Raw genomic sequence first — 24810 nt, 5'->3', positions numbered from 1 at the left:
AACACGTTTTTAAGAGTGCCGATGTTTTCATGTCAGACGCCTTCATCTGATATCAAGTTGATCATCAGGCTGCGTTTGAGACACAGAATAAACTTATTATTTAATTTCATAGAACTGTCCATAAACCATTGATGTTTCTCCCCATTGCTCTATTTTAATAGTTATTTAATTGTTTTCATTTATCTTCCTTTATTGTCTTGTGAAGCACTTTATAACTCGTGTTCTGAGACATGCTTTAAAAACAAATGTTAATGATGCAAACAAACTGTACAGCCTCACTGTGCCATCGACCTTAAGGTCTCTATCAGGGTGCAAAAAGGTGGACAGGAGTCAAGCAAACATCTGAAGGACATTTTATAAGCTTGGGAGAGGGTGTCACCCAAATCTATTATTATTTTATTTTTCATTTTCTTAATCCTAGATCCTAAACATCAGCAGCTCCTGAACATCACAGGACAGTACAGAAGCATATTGCGTTCACTTGACAAATAAAAAAAAAAATCTGTTTAATTGAGTATTTTTCTGTTTTTCTGTGTAATTTTTTTATTTTTCTGTTTTTCTGACTATTTTTTTCTGAGTTAACAGAACAGACGCTTCCATTCCTTTCTTGAGAGCTCAATATAATGGAAGCAAACATGACCTGCTTGTTTAGTTTAATTCAGTTTTACTTTGTTTTGGGTTTGAGACACTGGGAGATACTCGTGTCTTTAAGTCATATAGATGGTGTTATCATTAGTTTGTCAACTTTACGCAGGCACCTTCAGACTTTGCGGTTGTTCAGACGAAAAGCCCATTCAGATCTGCTGGAAAAAAATAACCCACGAAAAACAGAAAAAATAACCACGAAAAACAGAAAAATAAAAAAAATTGCTCCAAAAAACAGAAAAATAAAAAAATTACACCGAAAAACAAAAAAAAAAAAAAAATTACACCGAAAAACAGAAAAATAAAAAAAATTACTCTGAAAAACAGAAAAATAAAAAAAATTACTCTGAAAAACAGAAAAATAAAAAAATTACTCCGAAAAACAGAAAAATAAAAAAAATTACTCTGAAAAACAGAAAAATAAAAAAATTACACAGAAAAACAGAAAAATAAAAAATTACTCTGAAAAACAGAAAAATAAAAAAATTACACCAAAAGACAGAAAAATAAAAATAATTACTCTGAAAAACAGAAAAAATTACTCAATAAAACAGATTTTTTTTATTTGTCAAGTGAATGCATTACGCTTCCGTAGGACAGAGATCAAACAGACAGGTCTTATTTTTCTATCATATGTTTCTGTGCAGATACAGTTTAGATAATTTAAGTAAAGGACTGTATTTTCTTTCTTCTTTTTCTAATATGATGGAAATAATCTTGATGATTGTTTTGTTTTTGTTTTTTGTTTTTTTTGTACGGGTTGTTTTATCTGAACACTTGTGGAGTTGTCTCATCTGTGATCCACAGCTGTCACTCACCTGCAGTCACTAATCAGTCAGGACTGGGTGACACCCTGAACCAAGTTGTCCACCATTTTGCCCCCTGATGAAGACGTAAGGGTCGAAACCTGTCGGTGTTTTAATGTAAGCAGCCATGTTGTTTTAAATAAAGGCACTTAACTTGATTCTGCTCCACACCTGAGCACCTGAAGTTCATTTTGTCTTCCCATGTGCCGACCTGCATTTATTCTTGAGTTTCATATAACGAAAACCGTCCTCGAGGACACCACGACCTCATTCTCCAAAGTGTGATACTTGTAGATTTCGTTCTTGCCTACAAACATTTCGGAAATGATCAGAAATTTATAAAATCCCACTAAAATTTAATCTATAACCATATGCAAAGGAAAACATCAAATCTGGATGTGAAAAAGTTTGATGAATGAGGTTCACTCACGAAAGTCGAGTCTCTTGTTCGTTCTAATGTCAAACTGAAGCTAATGGAGGTCTGTGATCACAGGAAAACACTCAGCTGTTGTGTGTTTAATGTCTTTTCATTCTTATACTACAGTTTTCTTTTACTTCACCTTCTCATGTCGCATTTATTTGATCTTTTCATCATGCTCTTCTGTGTCTCACTCTTTCCTGGTTTATTTTATTTTATTTTTTGCAAAGCACTTTGTAAAGCTGCTTTTAGTAAGAGTTATAAATCACATTATTATTGTCCTCTCAAGTTTTGTCCTGCCATAAAAAGAAAAATATTCTCCACCTCTCCTCCTCCGTCCTCTTCTCTCCGTTCGTCATTGACAGAAAGAAAAAATAATTTTATTGAAATGTCTCTGTGAGAAACTCAAACTTCGGTGAAACACAAGTCGACGGGGACAAGTCTCATTGTTAGCGGTTGTATCTATTGTGTGTTTCGCCGTGAGTCCGCCCCGCCACCCACTCCACGTCCCATCATCCCCCTGGTGCGTCGCCGTGGCGATCAGTCAGAACAAAAGGCGGAGGAAGCTCTCTGAGGTCCAGATAACCTCCTGCAGCTTCCTGTCAGCATGCTAATGTGGCTCCTTTCACGCAGGACGACAGGGACGCAGCGCACACTAACTCACACACACACACACACACACTTTTATCAAGACGTAAAACAAAAATATAACGATTAAAAATGACAAACTTTTCCTCTTGTTTTCTTCTTTTCTCCCTCCATCTCTCTCTCTCTCATCCTTCCATTTCTTTTCATTCCTCCCTCTGCTATCTATATATCTATCTATATTTTCACATTATCTGTTCTTCCTCTCCTCTTTTGTTTCCTACCTCTCTTTTCCTCCCTCCTTATCTCCCCCTTCAACATCTATTCTTATATCCTCAAGAATCGCTCCAATTCTCTTTATCAGTCCTCTTCCCTTTTCCCTCCATTCTTTCATTTTTTCTTCACTCTTTCCTCCTCTTTCTCTCCCTCTCTATCCCTCCATTCTTCACAAGCAAGCTAAACTCTTGTATCTCTACTTATCTTCAGATGTCATTTTCTTGAACCTCTTTATTCTCTACATTTTTACCTTCACTCTGAAATCCACTCATTACCTCTCTTTTCTCATTTTTTTATCCTCCCTCCATCCCTTCATCGTACGTCCTAAATAAAAACTCATTCTCTCCTCGTCTTTGACCGTTAATATCCCTCTTCGTTTCTTTTTATCCCGCTTCGTTCTCACTTGTTCCTCGTGTTTCTTTCTCTCTCCATCTTTCATTTTTCTGCTCTTCTTCTTTCACTCTGTTATTCCTCTTTTTCAGTCCCTCATCCCTCCATCCTTTACATTTTTAAAAAGTAAAAACTAAATTTTTATTTGCCCTGACTTCAATTTTTCTCCCATCTCTTTCCATCTCTTCATCTTTTAACAGGACACACACACACACACACACACACACACACACACACACACACACAGAGCTATTAGAGTTATTATAGATATTATACTATCAGAACTACACGGCAGCTCTGGAGTCAGAGCCATCAATTATAAATGAAACTTTGTGTGTGTGTGTGTGTGTGTGTGTGTGTGTGTGTGTGTGTGTGTGTGTGTGTGTGTTCAGGTTCACCAGGGTGGCTCAATTAACTGTGACCTTCCTCCTGTCCACCCCTCCTCCGCCTCATCATCATCCTCACCCCGTCTCCTCCCTCCTCCATCTCCCAGAATGCCCCTCTTTGACCTCATGCAAATGGTCGACCTCCCGTCTCACAAACACGACAGAGAGGAGGAGAGAGAAAGAGAGAAAGAGATGGAGAGATGGAGAAGGAAAAAAAAGGGCCCAAGAACAGGGACAGAGGGATGAGGAGGGTGAAAGAGAGATAGAAGAAGAGGAGAAGTGAGGGTAGAAAAATAGAAGTTAAATAAACTCAAAATAAATTGAATATATATAATCTAAAAAAAATAATTTTGTTCATTGAAAAAATTAAATAACTGAAATGATGAAAATAATTAAAATATAAAAAAGGAAGATGAAAAATAAAATGTATGTTTTAAGTATAAAAATATATTTTAAAAAGGCCAAAATGTATTTTATTTTTACAACTGAGAAATTCGGACAGGAGAAAGTGAGTATAGATAGAACAGAATAATAAAAATGAAATAAATTTAAGATTAAAATTACATAATTCAAAATTATAAAAACTGGAATGCCTTTATAAAATAAAATGATTGTCATTATTAAAATAATTTGAATATAAAAAGCAAAATGAAAAAGAAAAAATATATTTATACATATTAAAAATAATAATAAAAAAAATTAAGGCAAAAAGTTATTATCAAAACTAACAAATAATTACTGGGAAAAAAAAAGATAAGTGAGTGTAGATAAAAAATAAAAATGGAATAAACTTGAGATAAACAAAAAAAACAACATAATAACAAATTATAACAACTGGAATACATTTTAACAAATAAAACAATTATGAAAAATAATTTGAAAAATTAAAGGGCAGATGGATATTAGTAGAATTGAGAAAAATAGACAAAAAGAGAAGAAAGAGAAGAAGACATTAAAACTTCCGTCTGTGTTTTGAAAAGAAAAGACGCAATAAAATCTGACTGGAAATGATTTTTTCAGTTAAAGAACAACAATAATTATGTTCTTCTTCTTCTCTTTGTTGTTCCGTTTCTGTCTGTTATGACTCATCAATAAATGTTTCTGCTGTGATCATAAACCAAGACTACAAGAGGAAAATGATGACACACTGTCCATCTTTCCTTCACCTTAACGTGCATCCTTTCATTCTCCAAAACAGAACCTAAAATATGTTCATCATGCCGTCAGTCGTCAGTTAGCAACATCCTCCTCATGTTGGTGCATAAACTGATGGCTGCTGTATCAGGTTTCTGAAGCACAGAAGAAACGCTGCTCGTCGATATAAATGTTTGTTAAAGACTAAGAGTATGTTTCCTGCAGCTGAGTGTGTCAGATTCTCACTACATGAGAACATGAGTGTGTCGAGACGAGAGGAGTGTTGGAGCCAGAGGAGTGTTTTCAGCTGTGTGGACATCACTGTGGACGCTGAGAGACCAGAGGAAGAAAGCAGCCGACAGTCTGACAGTCTGCTGGAGCTGCTTAATGCTAATTCATTCAATGTTCCCCTGCAGACCAGCAGCAGCCCACTGGGAATACTGGGAGGACTGACTCTGTGTGTGTGTGTGTGTGTGTGTGTGTGTGTGTGTGTGTGTGTGTGTGTGTGTGTGTGTGTGTGTGTATTATTGCCAGCTCTCTCTGAGGGAATGTGGATTGGAGTGAAAGAGAGCAGAGATCAGGCTCTGCCTCGCTTTCCAATGACCCTGTTTCTGTGTGTGTGTGTGTGTGTGTGTGTGTGTGTGTAGTGAGCACAATAACCCTCGTGCATGTGCGAGCAGAATGACCTTGCGCACGTGTGTGTATATGTGTGTGTGTGTGTGTGTGTGTGTGTGTTTGTGCCACTGGAGAGCCTCTTTAAATGACAAAGGCAGAAACAAATCGCTTCACACACCTCTGACACACACACACACACACACACACACACACACACACACACACACACACACACACATACACACCAGTTGTCTGGAAGCAGGCCAACTCAATCCAGTGAACAATGGGAGAAAGAGAGGCTGTCTAGTGCACACATCAGTGTGAACGAGAGATTTAAAGGCTCATTCCACCTTTTTTTTCTTTTTTTTTAGACCAGCACTCCAACAGAAATCAGCTGATGACTCCTAATTACACACAGAAACAAACGACTGCTTCAAATGTGTCTGAATGTGAATGATATTCATGTGCACGATTGCAAACTTTGACTCATATATTAAATAAACCTGCCATGTGTGTTACATTTACCCTCAATGAAAATACAGCCTGATGTAAATAAATCTTCAACAGCAACAGAAGATTTATTAACCATCAAAACTCTGTGACTCACCTGGTGCTGGAACATTCACAACAAGTTTTCTTAGAGAGTTATGAATGTTATTACACAAAAGAAGGTCTGAAAATACAACTCAACTGCCAGAATAAATGTTGGCATTGTATGTCTTTTATGTGTTGTCTTTCAACACTGGATTGTCTTGTTAACGTGCTAAGTGGCTAACTAGCGTCAAAACGCTCTTCTAGTTTCCCTTTTTGAATGACAATTAAACCTAGTTCACATTACATGGTTTTCACTGCGATTTTGACGTCGCAGAGGATCTTGAGAGCCACCTTGGGTCGGAGGTGAGTCAGCAGATAGTCTACGAGCAAGTCGCCCCCTCGTCTGCGACTGGGACTGGATATCTGGCATGCTAGAAAACTGGAAAAGGCTGACACGACTGACAGAGCATCAGCCAATGAAGAAGAATGAAGAAGAAATGTGAGGAGGACAAGCTGCAGGGTTGCCAGGTCTGCTTATTAGCCACGACTTTGGGCTTGTTTCTAAAGTGGAGTTGCTACTTTTGGCTTGCTCTCTAAACGTCAGCTTCCTCTTTATATATCCGTCTAATAAGTTATTTAAACGCATGATAGTCGCTTCTTCTGGGCTTGTTTCCATAGCCCTGGCTGCTTGTTTCTCTCCCAAGATCTGGCAACACTGACAAGCCGGCAAGCAACAACAACAATAGCAGCGTCCACAGGATCACGGGAAGTGCGTTGTGTTTGGACCCAGGATAATAAAGAATATCCATGCCTTTACGATGTGTCGTCTCCAAGTTTGGTGACGTCACCGCATTATCTGGGGCTCTGTCGGCGAGGGCTCGGTGGAGAAATCTTGTGGTGTGCACTCCCAATGACAGAAACACACGTCACCAGGTATGAACACTCAAAAGATTACAGTAGTCGCCGCGATGCAAAATCAGAGTGAAAATCGTGTCATGTGACCTCGCCTTACAGACGACTGCTGGGCTGGAGGGGTATGTACTCTCACGCAGTTGCAGAACATGGTGTGTTCATGTGCAACTTTTTGGCTGAGACACAGCGACCAAAGGGAGTACAGCATGGGGCTCTTGGCTGCTAGCTGTCCGACGTTGGAGTGGTGTGTCCAGAACTTTACAGAGACGACAAATGATTGTTACTGCCATGTTATGCGATTGTTATAAATAGAAAGAGCTGCAGTCTTGTGTGTTATATGTCACACTAGAGGCTGACACTGTTGTGTTACACATCATGCTGTCACCGCCTCTTTTGCTTGCTATAAAATCACACAGTGAAGCAGCAATATTGTTTGTTTCTGTATTAAAAAAGCAAAGCCAGTGTGATGAGGGGTCGTCGTTGCAGTCGTATGATTTCATTTCTTTGATTTTAGGACAATGCACATTAATCAACATTTCTGTAAATGTTAGCCAGCAGGATCGCTGTGAAAAAACAGCCAAGGAGTTTGTAAGTGACCGACAGTGTGCAGGAGTTTTGGTTCCCTCTGTCAGAAGCAAAGCTCTTATTGATTCTGTTCAAATCACAAATCATAAACCACGTCTGCAGCTTCAGTCTGCAGCCTCAGGACATAAAGAACTTCCCTCAGCTGAATGAGTTCTGACCAGCTCATTAGCCTCTCCAGCTATGTCAGACATATTTGACTCCGCCTTTAAGTTTGACAAATGAATGCAGCAGTAAAAGTCAGCTTTTTCCAACTCTGCACTATTTCCAAAATCAAGCCATTTCTCTCCCTCAAAGACCTGAAGACAGTCACCCACACTCTCATGTCCTCCTGTATGGACCACTGTAACTCTCTTCTTGAAAATTCTTGCAAGTAACACAACATCGAAATTAGCATCGCCTTTGGTGTGAACACGACATAAAGTTCATAACTGATTTTAAGGATCTCCTGTTTGTTTACAAAGCCCTGAATGATTCGGCCCCGTCCGACATCGCAGACTTTCTAACCCTTTATTCTACCCCGAGGTCCCTCAGGTCAGCTGACCTCCTGGCTGTCCCACGCTCCAGGGGTGATCGTACCTTTGCTGTGTCGGCCCCCAGACTGTAGAACAGCATCCCCCTCACAATCAGATCTGCCCCCTCCACTGACACATTTAAGTCCAGACTCAAAACCTTCTTTTATTCATTAGTGTTCGAGTCCCCCTGACGTGGCTTCCTCTGACGTGTGTGTTGTGTCTCTGAATGTATGAGCCTGACCGTTTTGTTGCCTCTCGTGTCAACATGAGTTGGTTTTTAATGTGCTTCATAAATAAATCTGAGTTGAGTTTGAGAGTCGTATTTCCAAGCTGTTGGATTTATTGCCAGTGTTAAACAAACACACTCTTGTGTTTGACAGCAGGTGATTATCCCCTTCTGATTAGCCTCAATGGATCTAAATATCTCAAACATGATCAACAATCATCTGTCGTCTGGACTTCAGAAACTGAACTGATGTCAGAAGTCTGAATTTCACCCCTCAGAACCAACGAGCCACCAACCAAACTTAAAAATCACAATTGTTTTATTTTATTTCAATAATATCTTTTGTATATTTAATCTCCTTACATCATGATCTCACACAACTAATTTCAAGTAGATTCATTGTGTTGCATCCAACAGGGAGGTTATGTTTTTGATTTTGGTTTGTTTGTCTGTCAGCAGGATTATGGAAAAATTACTGGCCTCATTTTCATGAAACTTGGCAGAAGGGTGTAGCGCAGGCCAAGGAACAACCCAGTTAAAATTTGGAGCTAATCCGAATCACAGGGTGGATCCATGAATTATTTTTCACTTTCATTAGTATTGCTAGATTGTGCTTTTGGCCTTGGCGGAGGTCTGCGCTCTCTGAGTGACCCTGTGGTTTCGATTGTGTTTGTCCTAAATCAGTAATCCTTGAAAAATACAATCAGCCTCGAGAAAGCCAAACATTATCGTAGCATTTAAACTCCTCTTTATGTCATTACAAACCTGCTAAACTTCCAGAAACATTACTGAGGACACGACCTCGGTGTACTCAGGTAGTGAGGATCCTGTCAGTGATGTCATATATTGTAAAGATAAATACGTCTCAGCTAAAAGAAAGGTTCAAACAGAACTTTAAAGCAGGTTCACATCCACAGGAGAAGATTTACCATTGACTTTTTGTGTGAAACAGGTAAAAAAATAATGAAATTGGACTCAAAGAATCTCAAAGTTTTCTTCTCACAAATAACGACTTGTTGTAAAGTCTTCCACATCTTTGTTCTCAGAGTAGACGCCATTTTAAAGCCAAATTCTTCATATTACCTGTGGGTCACGCATGCAGTCAGTGTGTGTGTGTGTCTGTGTGTGTCTGTGTGCGTGCGTGCTCTCCCACGCCGCCGCTGCATATGCCGGCCTGGCATGAAGTGGAGCTGGCTGCCGACCATATTTGGGCGTAACGGGCGAGAATCCAGCAGACTAATTTGGGTCTGGCCGGGACGACACAGTTATTATTTTCCTCTGGACCATCAGGCAGAGGACACACAGCCATCTGCTGCACACACACACACACACACACACACACACACACACACACACACACACACACACGTCTCAATTAGATCACTAAGAGGGCAGCTGCAAGCGTTGCCTGGTCTCATAAACAGACACACACACAAAAACATTTATATGTACATGAGCACACACACACACACACGCACGCACGCACACACACACGCACAGAGCGCTGTGTTGTTGGATCAACAGGGTGTTACGGAGAGACAGATTCTCCTGCCGCCTGCCTCTACAGAGAACGACAGGAGAGAGACACGAAGGATGTTTTCATCCACCTGTTTCATGTGCATTTTAAATGAGCACATGAACACAAACAAAACAAAAAGCTGACGTACGATATCAAAATAAGAAGTCTGTAACCCTGTCGACCTTCTCAGTGCAGGGTGTGACGAAACACTTTGTGATTCTACGACACCTTTACCAACAGTCACGTACATTCCTCGGCCGCTGACTATTGAATACTATCGTACTTTATATTGTGAACTTTTGCCTGTGGTCCGTATTTTACACAGAACTGTGGCAGCTCTCCCACTTAAAAAATTATATATGCTGTCTATACTTTTTTATACAGGGTTCCCACATATTTTCATAGACAATATTTCAAAACTTTTGCATGACTTTTCAAGGACCCATTATCATTTTCTGTCTTGCCCCACTTGCCCGACATTCTTCAGACACATCAGATTCAAACTCTATTCAACCATAATTTCGGTTAGCTGGCGTACATGAAGAGAGAGAAGAAACATGGGGAGAGAAATAAAGACACATACATGATGATAAACAAAACGTCACACATAAAGACATGCTCGTGCTATGTTATGTCAGATAAATTTGCCGATAGGCTACATTACATGCGAGGTTATCAATGGAAGATTACTGTAACAATTTTATTACCCACAACAAAAATCCACGACTTTCCCAAAACTTTCAAAGATTTTTACAAATTCCATGATTTTTCAAGGCCTTGAACTTGTGATTGTGGAATTTTTACCATGCCATAGTGGTGGATGGGTCACAAAACCATGGACTTTCCCACAGGGATGTGTGTTCTGAACCATGTTGAACAGTTGTTCTCAAATGGTCAAAGTCATTAGTTCAAGGTCCACACAGTTCAATATATTCAGCATCATACTTGTTACGTCATACGTGTTACGCCCACTTTGGACCGCGACCCACCAGTTGGGAACCAGCTGGTGTAGAATCATCAGATGATCAGGCTGTCCTCATGCCCGGTTTGTTCTTTTTCCTATGAAAAGTAATACACCAAAATGTGGACGTATCCCACATAATCATAGCCCAGTAATTCACGTACACCCCATATATGTGGGAACTTTGGAATCATGTGACCAGTGCACTGACGGCAGTGAAGAAGGAAGCAGTCCATTATGGAGGCAGGATGGGGATGGATCACAAAACACAGGACTTTTCCCAGAAGACTGGCATTCAGAAACACGTGAACTTTGAGTCATTTAAGATACATTCTCGCCATGTTTCTTTTTCTAATCCAACTTTACTTACTTGCCTAAACCTAACCTCCACGACTTCACTACGTTAAGTATGTAACTTTACATTAAAGACCTAACATGGGGCGCTAATTTCTAGGATATCATACAAACCGTTCTGTGAGGATACGTTCACAAAGTAAACAAATTCACTCATGAAGATATGGTGAAGTCAGTGGTGAGAAACAGCAATGAGCTCCCATGATGCACCAGAGTTACTGCAGCTTTTTTCACAACCTTCTTCAGTACATTTGACATCAGCTGATACAAACTGTAGAGTCTTCCAAAACCTCAAAAACGTTACATTTAAGGGCTCTGAGGGGCGAATAAGGAGAACTTGTTCGGACTTGTGTTCCAGGCAACAACAAGTGCTCACCTTCACACAGGTACAACATCGTACGCCCCAGCACATTCTCACTCCGACACATCGACGTTTTGGTCATGGACTGTCCACGCCTAGATACGTGACATGCAAAGTAGCCTGGGTGCCCTGCTCGTTGACGTTCTGGGACACCTTATCAGATTCTCTTCTTTCAAGATACACTTCTGTTTTCACAGGAAATTTAACGCTAACATACGGTCTCTTTCAAAATAAAAGTACTACGTCAGTACAACACTGCTAATTGGCTTTTCCTTCAGCAACAAACACAAGTGGTTACGTTTAGGAAAAAAACAACAGGGTTTGGCTTTAGAATCTTACAGGACAAGAACATCGCTCTCTTGGGTGAAAGTGTTTGTTGGACCCATCTACAACCCTCCTGCCGCCTCATGCAGACTTTTGCAGCCTTGACTTTCATCTTTGTCCTGCTGTGCTTCCCCCTGAAGCTGCCAGGCACCGTGAAACTACAATGGCAGCTGGCTGCGTATCATGCCGACGTTTAAAGATGCCTTTTTTCGTTGGTTTCTAATGCTGCAAATCACTGCCCAAGCATCTGATTTAGACGACTTTGGAGTGAGACCATACTCTATGTCCATAATTCATCTCAGGTAAGTTTACATTCATCAGTTTCAGTTTCAACACGTGACAAACTCTTCATGCTGCTGCACTTAACACGGTCAAAGAAAGTGTTTACCTCCCCCTTCACACACCTGCTGCTACAAACTGTGTTTTCCTGCTCTAGTGCACCACCCTGTGTACAAACAACATAACTGCATCTGTTTACATGTAGTCAACATGAGTTAAACATGAAACAAAACACATACAAAGAATGTTACACAACACAAACTGATTCACATTGTAAAGCCAACTGTTTGGGCATCGACTGGACAGAGGAGAAGTTTAATTGTTGGTTTTTAATGTCCTGAAGTCTCTCGATGTTTTTGAATTTAAACTGAGAAAGCTGCCAATAAAGAGCTGATTAAACACTCAGAGACAGAGCGCCATAACAAACTGCAGCTCGTCAACTTTTTACTGCAACGAATTAGAATTCAAAAACGGAGAGAAAGTTTAAAAAAAAAGAAGAGTGCACGTCGGAGTTGTGAGGGGGGGGGACTTTACTCAGCGGCCGTGTTTAATTACAGCTCCGCTCTTTGTTAATGACTCTATTAACGGCCTGTTTGATTGGCCGGCCACGTCCGCCGTCTCCCCGACGAGACGGCAAAGAAACGAGTTAAACCGGCAAATCCTCTTTACACATAAATCTGCCTGAAGATTGTTTCAGCGCCGGCCACCGAGCGAGAAAATTCATAACCTCGTCAATTTGTCAAAAGGCTTAAAAAAAAAATTCTCCCCACCCCCCCTCACCTCCCCACCACCCAGCCATTTTTCCTGCTGCACGCAACGATCTAATTAAAGTTGAAAAATAATTAGCGATATATTTTCCTTCCTTAAAAAAAAGAGCAGTGCGGAGAGGGAAGGGCAGTGATTAAAGCAGAAGAGGAGGAAGGAAGAGCAATTAAGAGGATGGAGGTTGACGAACTCTGTGTACACATGTAGGATTACAGGGTGAGACTCGTACAAGGCAAAGACAAGCCCTCTCTCTCCCTCTCTCTCTGTCTTTCACTTTTTTTTTTTTTTTTTAATCGGCGTGCCACTTCTTCAGCAGCTGATAAAAGCCGAGAGAACAAGATAACCAGCTCAGCGGAGCTGGCGGAAAAGCTTAGGGGACCCAATTTGACAATTAATCAATTATTTGATAGAAATCATCAATCAATCTTGGTGGGGGAATTAATCCAGGAGGAGGGGGGGTGGGGGGAGGGGTGGAGAGAGATAGAGAGACAGTGACAGAGAGAGAGAGAGGGGGAGAGTGATGTGCCTTCCTCTTTAATTTGGTAAACTGATTGGCCTTTTTTCCTCACTCCCATATCTGAGAGCTTCCGATATCTAATTCACAGAGACAAGGAGTTCACATTAAACTAATGGAGGGAGAGACACAGAGACACAGAGAGACACAGAGACACACAGAGACACAGAGACACAGAGAGACACAGAGACACAGAGAGACACAGAGAGACACAGAGAAGGAAAGAGACCTAATGCATGTTGGTAAATATGAGTTCCTCTCCAGAAAACAAAGTTCAGCTCAGCTCACAGATTGCACAGTGGATAACGGTCTGAACATCACACAGAGTTCTGTCGGCTACATGTGTTACTAAAACGAACATGATGTAAAGTAGCAGTGACCTCCATACAAACTCATTTCGCAAACGCATTTCCTATGCCAAACAAAAAAAATGTATAAGGGGTGCCTGGTGGCTTAGTGGACAGAGCAGGCATCCCATCCATAAGGGCAATGTCCTTGCCTCTGCAGCCGTGGGTTCAATTCCAGCCTGTGGTCCTGCATGTCATTTTAACCAGATTAAATCCAACATTTAACCCAAAACACTAGTCAGACAATAGGATGTGATCCCCCACAGTGATTCACACAAAATTACAATCTCTGTGTGGCGGTATCTGACGAGGGAGGGTGGGGTGGACAATCTTCTATCTATTTGTTGGCTGCATGTCTTTGTGTCGGTCTGTGTTCCTGCGCTAAATTTGGAGGCTTTTTACAAGTTCATGGTACCCTGGAAATCCAGACTTCTCGCGAGAGCACAGTTTGAATTTGCTCAGCGAGTCACTCTGGCAATCAGTAATGATGCTCATTACCCATGCCGTTGGAGCCGAGCTGCACCAATCACAGCGGTGTATCTGATATAGGCGGGCCAGAGGCGAGCTAAACAGATGGCGACAGCGCTGCGACGACGAAGTCCGGAATGAGTCAGTAAACATTGCAAGATGGCTACGGATGAACACCAGTTGTTTGAAATGGCTTTGGCCGCTACAATGAACGAGTTAGACTTGGCTTTTTCTCTAAAAGAGGAACAGAAGACGGCACTCGAGTCTTTCCTTTGCAAGAAGGACATTTTGCTGTTTTGCCGACCGGACACGGCAAGAGTCTAATCTGCCAGTTAGCTCCGCTGGTAGCTAAGCTCTGGATACGTCACCCCGTGTATTGTTCTGATTGGTCGTAGTGTTATCCATTTGTGTGCAGTGATATTTTCAAATGCATGCTTGGTGTCGCCCCTCGAGTTGGGCCATTTTCATTACTCATAGCCAGACCCTAAATCTGTCTAGATTTGGGTCTAGATTTCCAGGCTAAATCCAAGGTGGAACTCTTTTTTCCTGTTCAGCAGTTTTGAGTTGTGGGGCCCCAAAATGACGTCACACACTTCATTTATGCACTGAATGTTAAGTTATGGAGGTAACAGTAAAGTTACTGTGGTTAGGAGGAAAAAAACACAGTGATGACACCTGGGGAAAGTCTTGTGTTGGGAGACTTTCAGACCATCTACCACCCCAACCTGCCTCCTCAATGGACCGCCTTCTTCTTTACTTCCATCAGCGCACTGGTCATGTGATCACAGTATTCCCACACACATGGGTTTTACATGAACTACTGGCTCATGGTGCATTACTTTTCATAGGAAAACGTACAACCAGTTCATGAGGACAGCCTGATCATCTGCTTTTTGTTCTATGGCAGATTGTAACCTTTGATTCTGAGTTTCTTCTTGCCACCACCTTCTTTCTATCGGGTATTGTTGGGTTAATGATGCTTGGAGTTCATCAAACTAAAAGTCCTCTGATACTTTCATGTTTTTATACGGCGGGGGTAAATGCAAAAGAGTTGTCAAAGTCATACGCTGACCAACAGCCAGTTTACACACACTCATGAACGCCACTGCAAATGTCCATAGTTAAGTACCTGACAGGTAGCTCTCAAAATGCCACCTGAATGTAGCCCCATGGTGTTGATGATTGGCTCGTTCATCTGTGCTACTACCAGCCTCTTCCCCTTTCACCTCCTTTTAGAAAACACCAGCAGCAAAAGCAGCTGCCATACTTGACAAAAGCACAAACAAGTATTGCAAGGCCTGAAGAGATGAGAGGTCAACGTGTGCACATGAGCAAGTCTGCAGAGGAGATGGTGTCTGACTGATTCAGCTGATTCACAAAGAAAGCTCTGAATATTATATGACCCTTTAACAATGACGACATCATGTGTGAAACCAGTTGACAGCTACGTTTCAGATGTCCAGAAACAATACCAAACTGCAAGTGTCAAAATTAAAATCATAAAGACACACTGCTCTTCGACATGACACTAAAAAAATCCTGAAAACTCGACTCTGTCTGAGCAGCAGGATGAAAGTGAATGTGTTTCATGGTATTTTACGGCACATCACTTCTTTACCTTCCTCTGTTCATTAACACATATTAGCAGTTTACACACAAGCCGACACAAGCTATGAGGTAAACAGGGAGATGTGACGATTTAAATCCCTTTTAATTCAGCAACACACACACACACACACACACACACACACACACACACACACACAGCTTGTCAATACCGACTTATTAGCGCCTCCAAGGTCGATGTGTCGACCTTCAGGATGGACGCCTGTCTCTATTAACAGGAACTGGTGGAGAGTGAACCAATTGAGACGCAGAACTCGTTACCAAGCTGACAAAGTACAATGAAGTGTCCCCGGCACACACACACACACACACACACACACACACACACACACACACACACACACACACACACAGCAATAAAATATGCGTCGTCGCTCGCTGCACAAATCAACAACCGTCCGACGAGCTGATGAGATTTGAAATGAGCCTTAATTTGTTGGGAATTGTCTTTGGTAATGAGGGCTGGAGAGAGAGACAGAGAAGACAGACGGAGAGAGAGACAGACAATCAGAGGAAGAGACAAACAGAGGGAGACGGAGAGGAAGACAGACAGACCCAAGGCTCTGCAAGAACCAAGTGAGTGAGAAGCCAAAATATTGTGTCTGAACTGTGAGAAGCTTCATTTGTGTTTCTGTGCAGACAAACAGTGACATCACAGACAGACAGACACACAGGTGTTTGACTTACCTGCGACAGTCCCAGGTAGATGGAGACGGTCTCAGAGATGTAGAGGAAGCGTCCCTCCTTGTTTAGTGCAAATACAAACCCGTCCAGAGACTGAGGACAGACAAAAACAGAGGACAGAGAGGGGAGTTTAAGTCACTTCATATATTTAACAGTGAAGACAGTTTCCTGTTGTAAAACTCACATGCCCAAGGTCACTAGCGATGACCTTTACCTGACCTTCATTAGAAAATCCTCTCACTGAGAGCTCCACATTTACCAGTTGCAACATTAAAGTGACAAACACATTATCAATTCATTTATTTTCTGTCACCGCTTATCCTGTTATCCTGTATAATCCAACAATATCATATTTATTCTTTTGACATGAGACTTTCTGCATAATGAGTACTTTTACTTTTTGTACTTTGAGTCTATTTTGATGCTAATACTTTAAAGAATAAATAAGAAACCTTATTTGTATTGCACTTTTTAAAACACCATTACAAAGTACTTAATGGGACAGATAAAAACGTATACACTATTAAGACAAAAACATCAGTAACATACATAAAAAAATAACCACTGAACGTAGGCTAAAAAGAAAAAGATTGTCTTCCAACACTGCTATTAAGCCTTAAGCCCCGTTTCCACCGAGCACTCCAGTTCAGTTCACTTTGGTACACATTGTTTTTCTGTTCCCACAGTGAAAAGTTGTGGATGGTCCCAACAGAAGCGTTCCTTAGCGTCCCCATGTTTGGTCCCCCCTCTGTTGGGGTACCTAGCACACAGATCTGGTACTAAAAGGTGGAGCTGTGAACACTGCAGTCTGATTGGTCACTAACTTCATTCACTGGGCCGACTACCGGCAAGTTTTAAGGTGGAACGTTAACTTGTAATGTTACTCAATGCATGAGTTGATGACGTGAATCCATCAGCACACCTTAAATTTCACTGTGACAACTTTGACCATCACTTTAGTTTTTATATGACACACACTTTTAGTAATGACTTTAAAAATATAGATTCATTTGGAGCGGATTATGTGAAGGTCATATATTCTAATCCTCACTTCCTGTGGGCTACAGCAACACTAAACCCCTGAGCTTGCCTGAGAAGGACTAAATGCACAAAGCTGCTATTTTGAAATATCCCATGGAGAGAGACTCTCACTGCAGCCTGTTCTATTTTGTTGTGAAAATGTGGGCGTGCAGCCTCGTTCTGTGGACGATAAACCAGGTGCAGACTTCCATCTGTGTCACCGCTGATGAGGAAATACAGCGAGTGCTGGACGGAGCAGTGAGTGACAACAACCCCGCCCACATTTAAGAGGACTGTCTGTGGTGGAAACACTAAACAGACCTATGGTAGTTGGAATGTACCCTTCAGCAGTACTGCACAAAGGGTCTGTGTCTTGTACCATCAGATATATGGAAAGGTAAGTCTGTCTGCACACACACACACACACACACACACACACACACACACACACACACACACACACATACATCTAGGTGTGTCTAATGGTGTATTTATGTGAAGATCACGGCGGAACACTCGACTTCAGCAGCGAAGCACACACACACACATACAGAAATGACAGACGTATGCACACACACACACACACACACACACACACACACACACACACACACACACAGACCAGAGTGTGTCTAATGCTGTGGTTATGTGAAGATCATGGCAGAACACTCGACTCCTTGAGCACAATACACTGATTCAAACACACACACTCACGTACAAAGGCATTAATACTCCCGAGGTCAGCCAGGTTAATTACATGTGGTTCCCTACTGTTGTTGCTGATACACCAGGTCTGTGTGCATGAGTGTGTGTGTGTGCGTGTGTGTTGTATCAACGCTGAATATATATGTATGACTGTATCTCTGTTATTAATATTACTTGTTTGCATGCATGTGTGAGAGAGAGCGAGACAGGGAATAGAGAGACAGAGACATAAAATGGCAACTGAAAAGGCCAATTAAATATCTCTGAACATAACATGAATGTAATACATATATAGCTATATAATAATATATTATTGTTCTCCCCGTGTCAGCGTGGGTTCTCTCCGGGCACTCCGGCTTCCTCCCACAGTCCAAAGACATGCAGGTTAATTGGTAACTCTAAATTGTCCGTAGGTGTGAATGTGAGTGTGAATGGTTGTCTGTCTCTATGTGTCAGCCCTGTGATAGTCTGGCGACCTGTCCAGGGTGAACCCTGCCTCTTGCCCAGTGTCAGCTGGGATAGGCTCCAGCCCCCCCGCGACCCTCAAGAGGATGAAGCGGTTAGAAGATGAAGAAGATGAATAATATATTATTATTGGGGGTGTTACAATACACGTATTTGAATTGAACCATTCGGTGCAAGGCTTTCAGACCAAATCCCAGACCAAAAATAGAAGCTCCTCTGATAATGTGCAGGTCTGGTGTTTGGAGCCACTTTGGTTTCACTGTGAATTATTAGGACGATGGCGAGAGAGAGTGGTGGATAAAAAACAACGATATATATGACATCTGCTACATGACAGTAAGTTACATAAGTGGAAAAACTGCAAACATGTCAGTGCATCTACGCTGACATCAACCCAGTGTCAATCTGTGGAACCTGACAAAAGCAAGGAGAACACATTCACTACAAGCTAACGTTGTCCTACCAGCATTCAGGCAGCCACTCCTAACTGATTCAAACTGATTTTTTTATTATAAGATTATTTTTTGGCGTCATTTTAGGGCCTTTATCAAAGTGCAGCTGGAGAGAGGCAATAAAGTGCGTAAAGAAAGGAAGAATGACATGCAACAAAGGGCCAAAGGTTAGAAGCGAACTATGGCTGCTACTTGGGGCACACTCAACCAGGTGAGCTTGAGGTCCGACACATTCTCTAACCTCGTCACGTATCAGCATTTGGTCATGGACTTTCCACGTCCACATATGACGTCCAAGGTGCCCTGGGTGTGTTGGTTGTTGACGTTCTGGGATGCCGTGTCAACTTCAGCCTGTTACATGCATTGTCTGTTTTCAAAATACACTTCTGTTTGCACAGGTGATTCCTCTACTAGTGACAGTAGCTATGTTTCCATCCAAAAGTGATTCGAATCATTGGGAAATGCACATCAAAAGAAACACGAATCCTGTGTGTTTCCATTAAATGTACGGACTTTGGTGAAAACTATGAACTCGCCCGAGTTTTCCGCAGAACCGGAAACAAAACAAGTCTCGCATTCTTCTTCTGCGTTTTCTGGCGGTTGGCAACCAGCTTGTAAATGCATTACCGCCTTCCCGACCCGGAGTGTGGATATCACCATGGAGAGAGGTGCGCTACGTCAGACTTAATTCAAACATAACTGTTTCCATCCCCCGTTTTGCGAATCAACATTTTTTCGAATCAACCAAAACCCGGCTAAAGCAAGCGTATTTTAGTTTGTGCGAATCAGGGGATTTTAATTCGAATTTTGGCGTTTCCATCATAATTTTCTGATGTGATACTTCTAGATGCGCATCTAAACAGGCTGATGGAAACATGGCTAGTGTCTGCAAAGAACTTACACTAGTACTCTTTGGTAACTGCGGATAGCTACTGATAGCTCCTGGGGAAAACAAAAGTGCTATCTTCTTCCTGTTTTGGCTGACCAATGATTGACGCACTTCCTTTCATCTGTAAATAGAGCCTTGATTTTCCCAGGGGAGATCGCACCAAATGGCAGACAGAACTGAAAAATGAAAGTGCGCCTTGTGGGGAACCAATCTAAATACCGGTTTATTCTATAACCATTATATTATGCAATCAACATTTACTGTAAAAAAGTAAAGCAAAAAAAAAAAAAGTGTCTTTTTCCATTTTAATTGAGTCGTCTTTGGATGAAATGGAGAATGTCTCATGTCTCATACTCAGAAAGTTCTGTTTGGTTTTGACCTTTAACCTCTGAGGCCTTTAATGATATATCTGTGGTTATACATATATGTGTGTGTGTGTGTGTGCGCTGCTGCTCCTCTGCCCGTGTCCGTTTAGTCTGCCCTCTCAGCTGATGAGATGCTAATGAGATGTTAATCGTCAATGAGCCTCATCAATGTCCATCCATGCTGGGTTCCTCATTAACACACACCCTGACTCATACCGTCTGTGTGTGTGACTATGTGTTTGACAGTGTGTGTGTGTGTGTGTGTGTGTGTGTGTGCGTGTGTTAGCTGGGTGTTTGTGTTTGTTAAGTGCACACAGGCTTGTATCTGTGTGTGTTGTTAAGTTCAGGTCCAGATTGCTGCTCTCCATGTTGTCGCCCTTCACATGAAATGTCTTTGTCCTCCAACAAGTCTATTATCCTCAGATGACATTTAAGACCATTTAAAGCTAATACTGATGCTAACTAGCTTAGCACAGGATGTTCTGTGATATTATGGGGATCGCGGATAAAAATCTAGTGAATAAAAAGTTAGCTAAAATAAATGATACATGTGTCTGAAAGTGTTCACAGGTGTCCCAACTTTTTATTTGTCGTAAGAGCCACGGTGGTGTTTGCACATACTTATGGAGTTGGAGTTATGTCCATGTAACTGCTGTTATTGTGTGTTTTATAACTGAATAGTAGACTACTGGGATGCAACTAGCGTGTTTATGTTCCTTCATTTAATGTGATAGAGAGCGACAGTCATGGTGAGCAGAAGGTTCACAGACAGGGACGTCTTTGTTGGATGTGTATGAGTGAAAATCAGATGTTGGACGAAAGGGCAACCCAAAAACATAACACCCCCAGACATGCTGTGTCACTACATGATGGAATCTTCTCTTAACCTGTCTTTAAAACCTTCTGTTTTCCTGAATATTGTTCTGAATCTTCCACGACGGAGGCTGCTGAGGTTTCTTGGAATATTATGACACAGCCACTAAGCCCCTGCAGGTCATGGATTACCTGTTGCCCCTTTAAAAGTACCACAACACAACAGCGGAGATGTGGCTGAGATGTGGAGATAATCACAACCTGTGTTTTTCTTTTTACAGTTTTATCATCTCGTCTGATTGAGGTCCAGGTTTAGCAACAAGCAGCTCCAGGTGAAGGGAAGCAAATCTGCGCGTTTCAGAGGGATTAAAAACGGATTAATTAGAATTGGAAAGCAAGTTGAAAGGTGGAAGTGTGCGTGTGTGTGTGTGTGTGTGTGTAAATTATGCTGATATGACGCTGATGTAAACACTCTCTCACAAACACACACACACACACACACTCAGTCATAGATGTGCTGTAAACAAACATAACCTTGCTGACTGCTTCGTTAAATCCCAGGTTGCCTCCTGGAGGTTAAACAGGCCTCAGATTATTAGAGCAGCAGCTCCAACCGCAGCTCACAGCCGACATTGTTTTCTGCCGCCTGTTTGTCTTTTCTGCCTCTTTCGGTTTACACCAGGAATTATGTACGAGGTCGGTGGGGTCTCGAAAGGTCAGTGAAAGGTTGTAAGAAGCACAAAGGTCGGTGTAACACTCAGAGAACAATATTCAAGCCTCAATAACTGACATTTTCTGCAGCAGCAAGAACAGAAAACACCCAAACAACACTGATACACCTTCAGCTGCCTTTTCACTGAGCAGGTTCAAACTATGACTTCAAAGCATGAGTGTATTTTCAGTGCATTCTCATCTCAACATGGCAAATATTGTAGCTTTGTCAGTGCTGTTCTTATCTACATACTACGCACTACGTATCTTTCTGCATTTGTTGTTGACAGTACAGGATGGCTTGTCATTTTATGTCTGTTAAGCTCAGTTCAGACCAAAGATTCGAAACGAGATGAGTTGAAACAGGCAACTACTTGCAATGCTGCAGGTTCACAGGAAGTGACCACCATGAGACGGCGTATCATCTCTAGTCAACGACTCTCTGTGCTTCTGATCTGTAACGTCGACAGGAAGTGACCACCATGAGACGGCGCATCATCTCTAGTCAACGACTCTCTGTGCTTCTGATCTGTAACGTCGACAGGAAGTGACCACCATGAGACGGCGCATCATCTCTAGTCAACAACTCTCTGTGCTTCTGATCTGTAACGTCGACAGGAAGTGACCACCATGAGACGGCGTATCATCTCTAGTCAACAACTCTCTGTGCTTCTGATCTGTAACGTCGACAGGAAGTGACCACCCTGAGACGGCGTATCATCTCTAGTCAACAACTCTCCGTGCTTCTGATCTGTAACGTTGACAGGAAGTGACCACCGTGAGACGGCGTATCATCTCTGTCAACAACTCTCTGTGCTTCTGATCTCTAACGCTGACAGGAAGTGACCACCATGAGACGGCGTATCATCTCTAGTCAACGACTCTCTGTGCTTCTGATCTGTAACGCTGACAGAAAGTGACCACCATGAGACGGCGTATCATCTCTAGTCAACAACTCTCTGTGCTTCTGATCTCTAACGCTGACAGGAAGTGACCACCATGAGACGGCGTATCATCTCTAGTCAACAACTCTCCGTACTTCTGATCTGTAACGTTGACAGAAAGTGACCACCATGAGACGGCGCATCATCTCTAGTCAACAAGTCTCCGTAATTCTGATCTGTAACCCATGACCACCATCCTCATCTCTAGTCAACAACTCTCTGTGCTTCTGATCTCTAACGCTGACAGGAAGTGACCACCATGAACGCGTATCATCTCTAGTCAACGACTCTCTGTGCTTCTGATCTGTAACTGAAGTGCATCCATGAGGGCATATCATCCTGTCAACAACTCTCAGGTGATGTCTGGCCTAATGGTGGCATATTATAACACTGCAAAAGGTTTTGTCTGGCTGCATCGCCATTCACCCATTCACATACACATTAACACACTGATGGCCAAGGCTGCCATACAAGGTGCAACCTACTACTTAGTAACCATTCACATGCACCGACACACCGGTGGAACAGCCATCAGGAGCAATTCAGGGCTCAGTATCTTGCACAAGGATACTTTGACATGAGGACTGGAGGAGCCAGGGATTGAACCACTGATCTTCTAATTAGTGGACAACCCAATTAGATTCATTTTGTCTACTCAGTTAAATAGTAAGAGTTTTTTTCTTTTTTTCAGACAAAGAGATCTCACTTTATATTTAATGTTTTAATATTAAAAGAAATATAATATAGATTTCCCTAACATTAGAACATCTGGCAAACTCCTGCAGCCAAATCTGAGCTTCATCAGAGACTGATTTGATCCCAACCTCAGCCTGATCCAAAATGCAAACAGACAAAACCAACAATCTCCCAACAGTAAAACGCTTCCATATTTATATCCATACAAATGTTAAACTAAACCCAACCTTATCGTACGCACAGGTAAATATTCCCAGGCCCTGAATTGTCAAGTTGTCACTAAAACCAGACACACACAGTGGGACCAATGGAGCAAGAATAAACAGTAGAACCAGTAGAAGCAATGAAACCAGTAGATCCAGTATCAGCTGACCTCAGCCTGTTAGGTGGGATATTGTTTTTCATGCCCTTTGTTGTTTTTTCACTTGTATTTGCATATTAATAACACGTAGAGACACACTGGGACTTTAGATTGGACCGTGTGTGTGTGTGTGTGTGTGTGTGTGTGCAGTAACGTGTGACCATGTGCTCAAATGTTTGCATGTATCACCATATGCGTGTGTGTGTGTGTGTGTGTGTGTGTGTGTGTCTGAGAGAGGCAGACAGACCAATGACGGCACTCAGACACACACACACACACACACACACACACACACACACAGAAAATGAGGAAACAATGCAAACAGACACGCACACACACAAAGTGGAACAAATGGACACAGCAGAAGTCATGCACCAACACACACACACACACACACATACACACACACGCAGAGTCACTGTCTCTATCTCTTCTCCTCCGTCTCTCCCAAACACACACACACACATATACGAACACACACCCCGTGGCGGCGGCCTGTGCGTGTGTGTGTGTGTGTGTGTGTGTGTGTGTGTCTCTATGAAATCACAGAGGGTCTGACCGCCTCATAGTAATTATGCTAATTGCCTGGATGCCCTTGCCTTTATTTATGCGCGGCTGCTAAGATAAATAAAAGGAAATTGCTTTGGATCTAACTGTATTCATTTCAGCATGCTAACTAGAACGCTAACGCCGCTCCCTGCGTCTGTGTGTGTGTGAGTGTGTGTGGAGGGGGCGAGGCACAGATTTGTTTACCCTTCACAAATTCTGCAGGTAATTGCAATTTTGATTGTACATTTATTTATTTTATTCTGTGTGTGGACGGTTTGTATTGATGTGTTTGGGTGTGTGTGTGTGTGTGTGTGTGGCAATGAGGTGGAGGGTTAGTGTATGTGTCAGTGTGTGCATGTGTGTGTGTGTGTGTGTGTGCACTTCCTGTCTCTCAGTCCTCTGTCATAATGAAATGTTTTGTTCTATTAACCAGAATATAACAGTCTGAGAGCCGCAGACTGTTCTACCTCTCAACAAAACAACTGCCAAGTTTTTACTTGAAAATATTATTAATCTAACATTAACAATGATGTAATTAAAGGGATTTAATGAGGTTTTAAGACTATAATTAATGCATTCATAAATGATTTCAATATCTAAAGTATTTGGGTCAT

At 41.9% G+C, this 24810-nt stretch overlaps 1 protein-coding gene across 5 annotated transcripts in view; it reads right to left on the bottom strand.

The window, feature by feature from the left end:
• Window positions 1–24810, bottom strand: part of LOC125900837 (neuronal PAS domain-containing protein 3) — a 489872-nt gene that overhangs the window by 135188 nt on the left and 329874 nt on the right. For all 5 annotated transcript variants that reach the window (XM_049596087.1, XM_049596089.1, XM_049596091.1 and 2 more), the window contains one exon: window positions 16230–16319. In XM_049596087.1, the coding sequence (XP_049452044.1) occupies window positions 16230–16319 (90 nt within the window). The remainder of the gene's footprint in view (window positions 1–16229; window positions 16320–24810) is intronic.

The sequence above is a fragment of the Epinephelus fuscoguttatus genome, linkage group LG14 (assembly GCF_011397635.1).
Source record: "Epinephelus fuscoguttatus linkage group LG14, E.fuscoguttatus.final_Chr_v1".
Classification (NCBI taxonomy): domain Eukaryota; kingdom Metazoa; phylum Chordata; class Actinopteri; order Perciformes; family Serranidae; genus Epinephelus; species Epinephelus fuscoguttatus.
The sequence above is the reverse complement of the archived record's forward strand: the minus strand, read 5'-3'. Positions and strand labels throughout refer to the sequence as shown.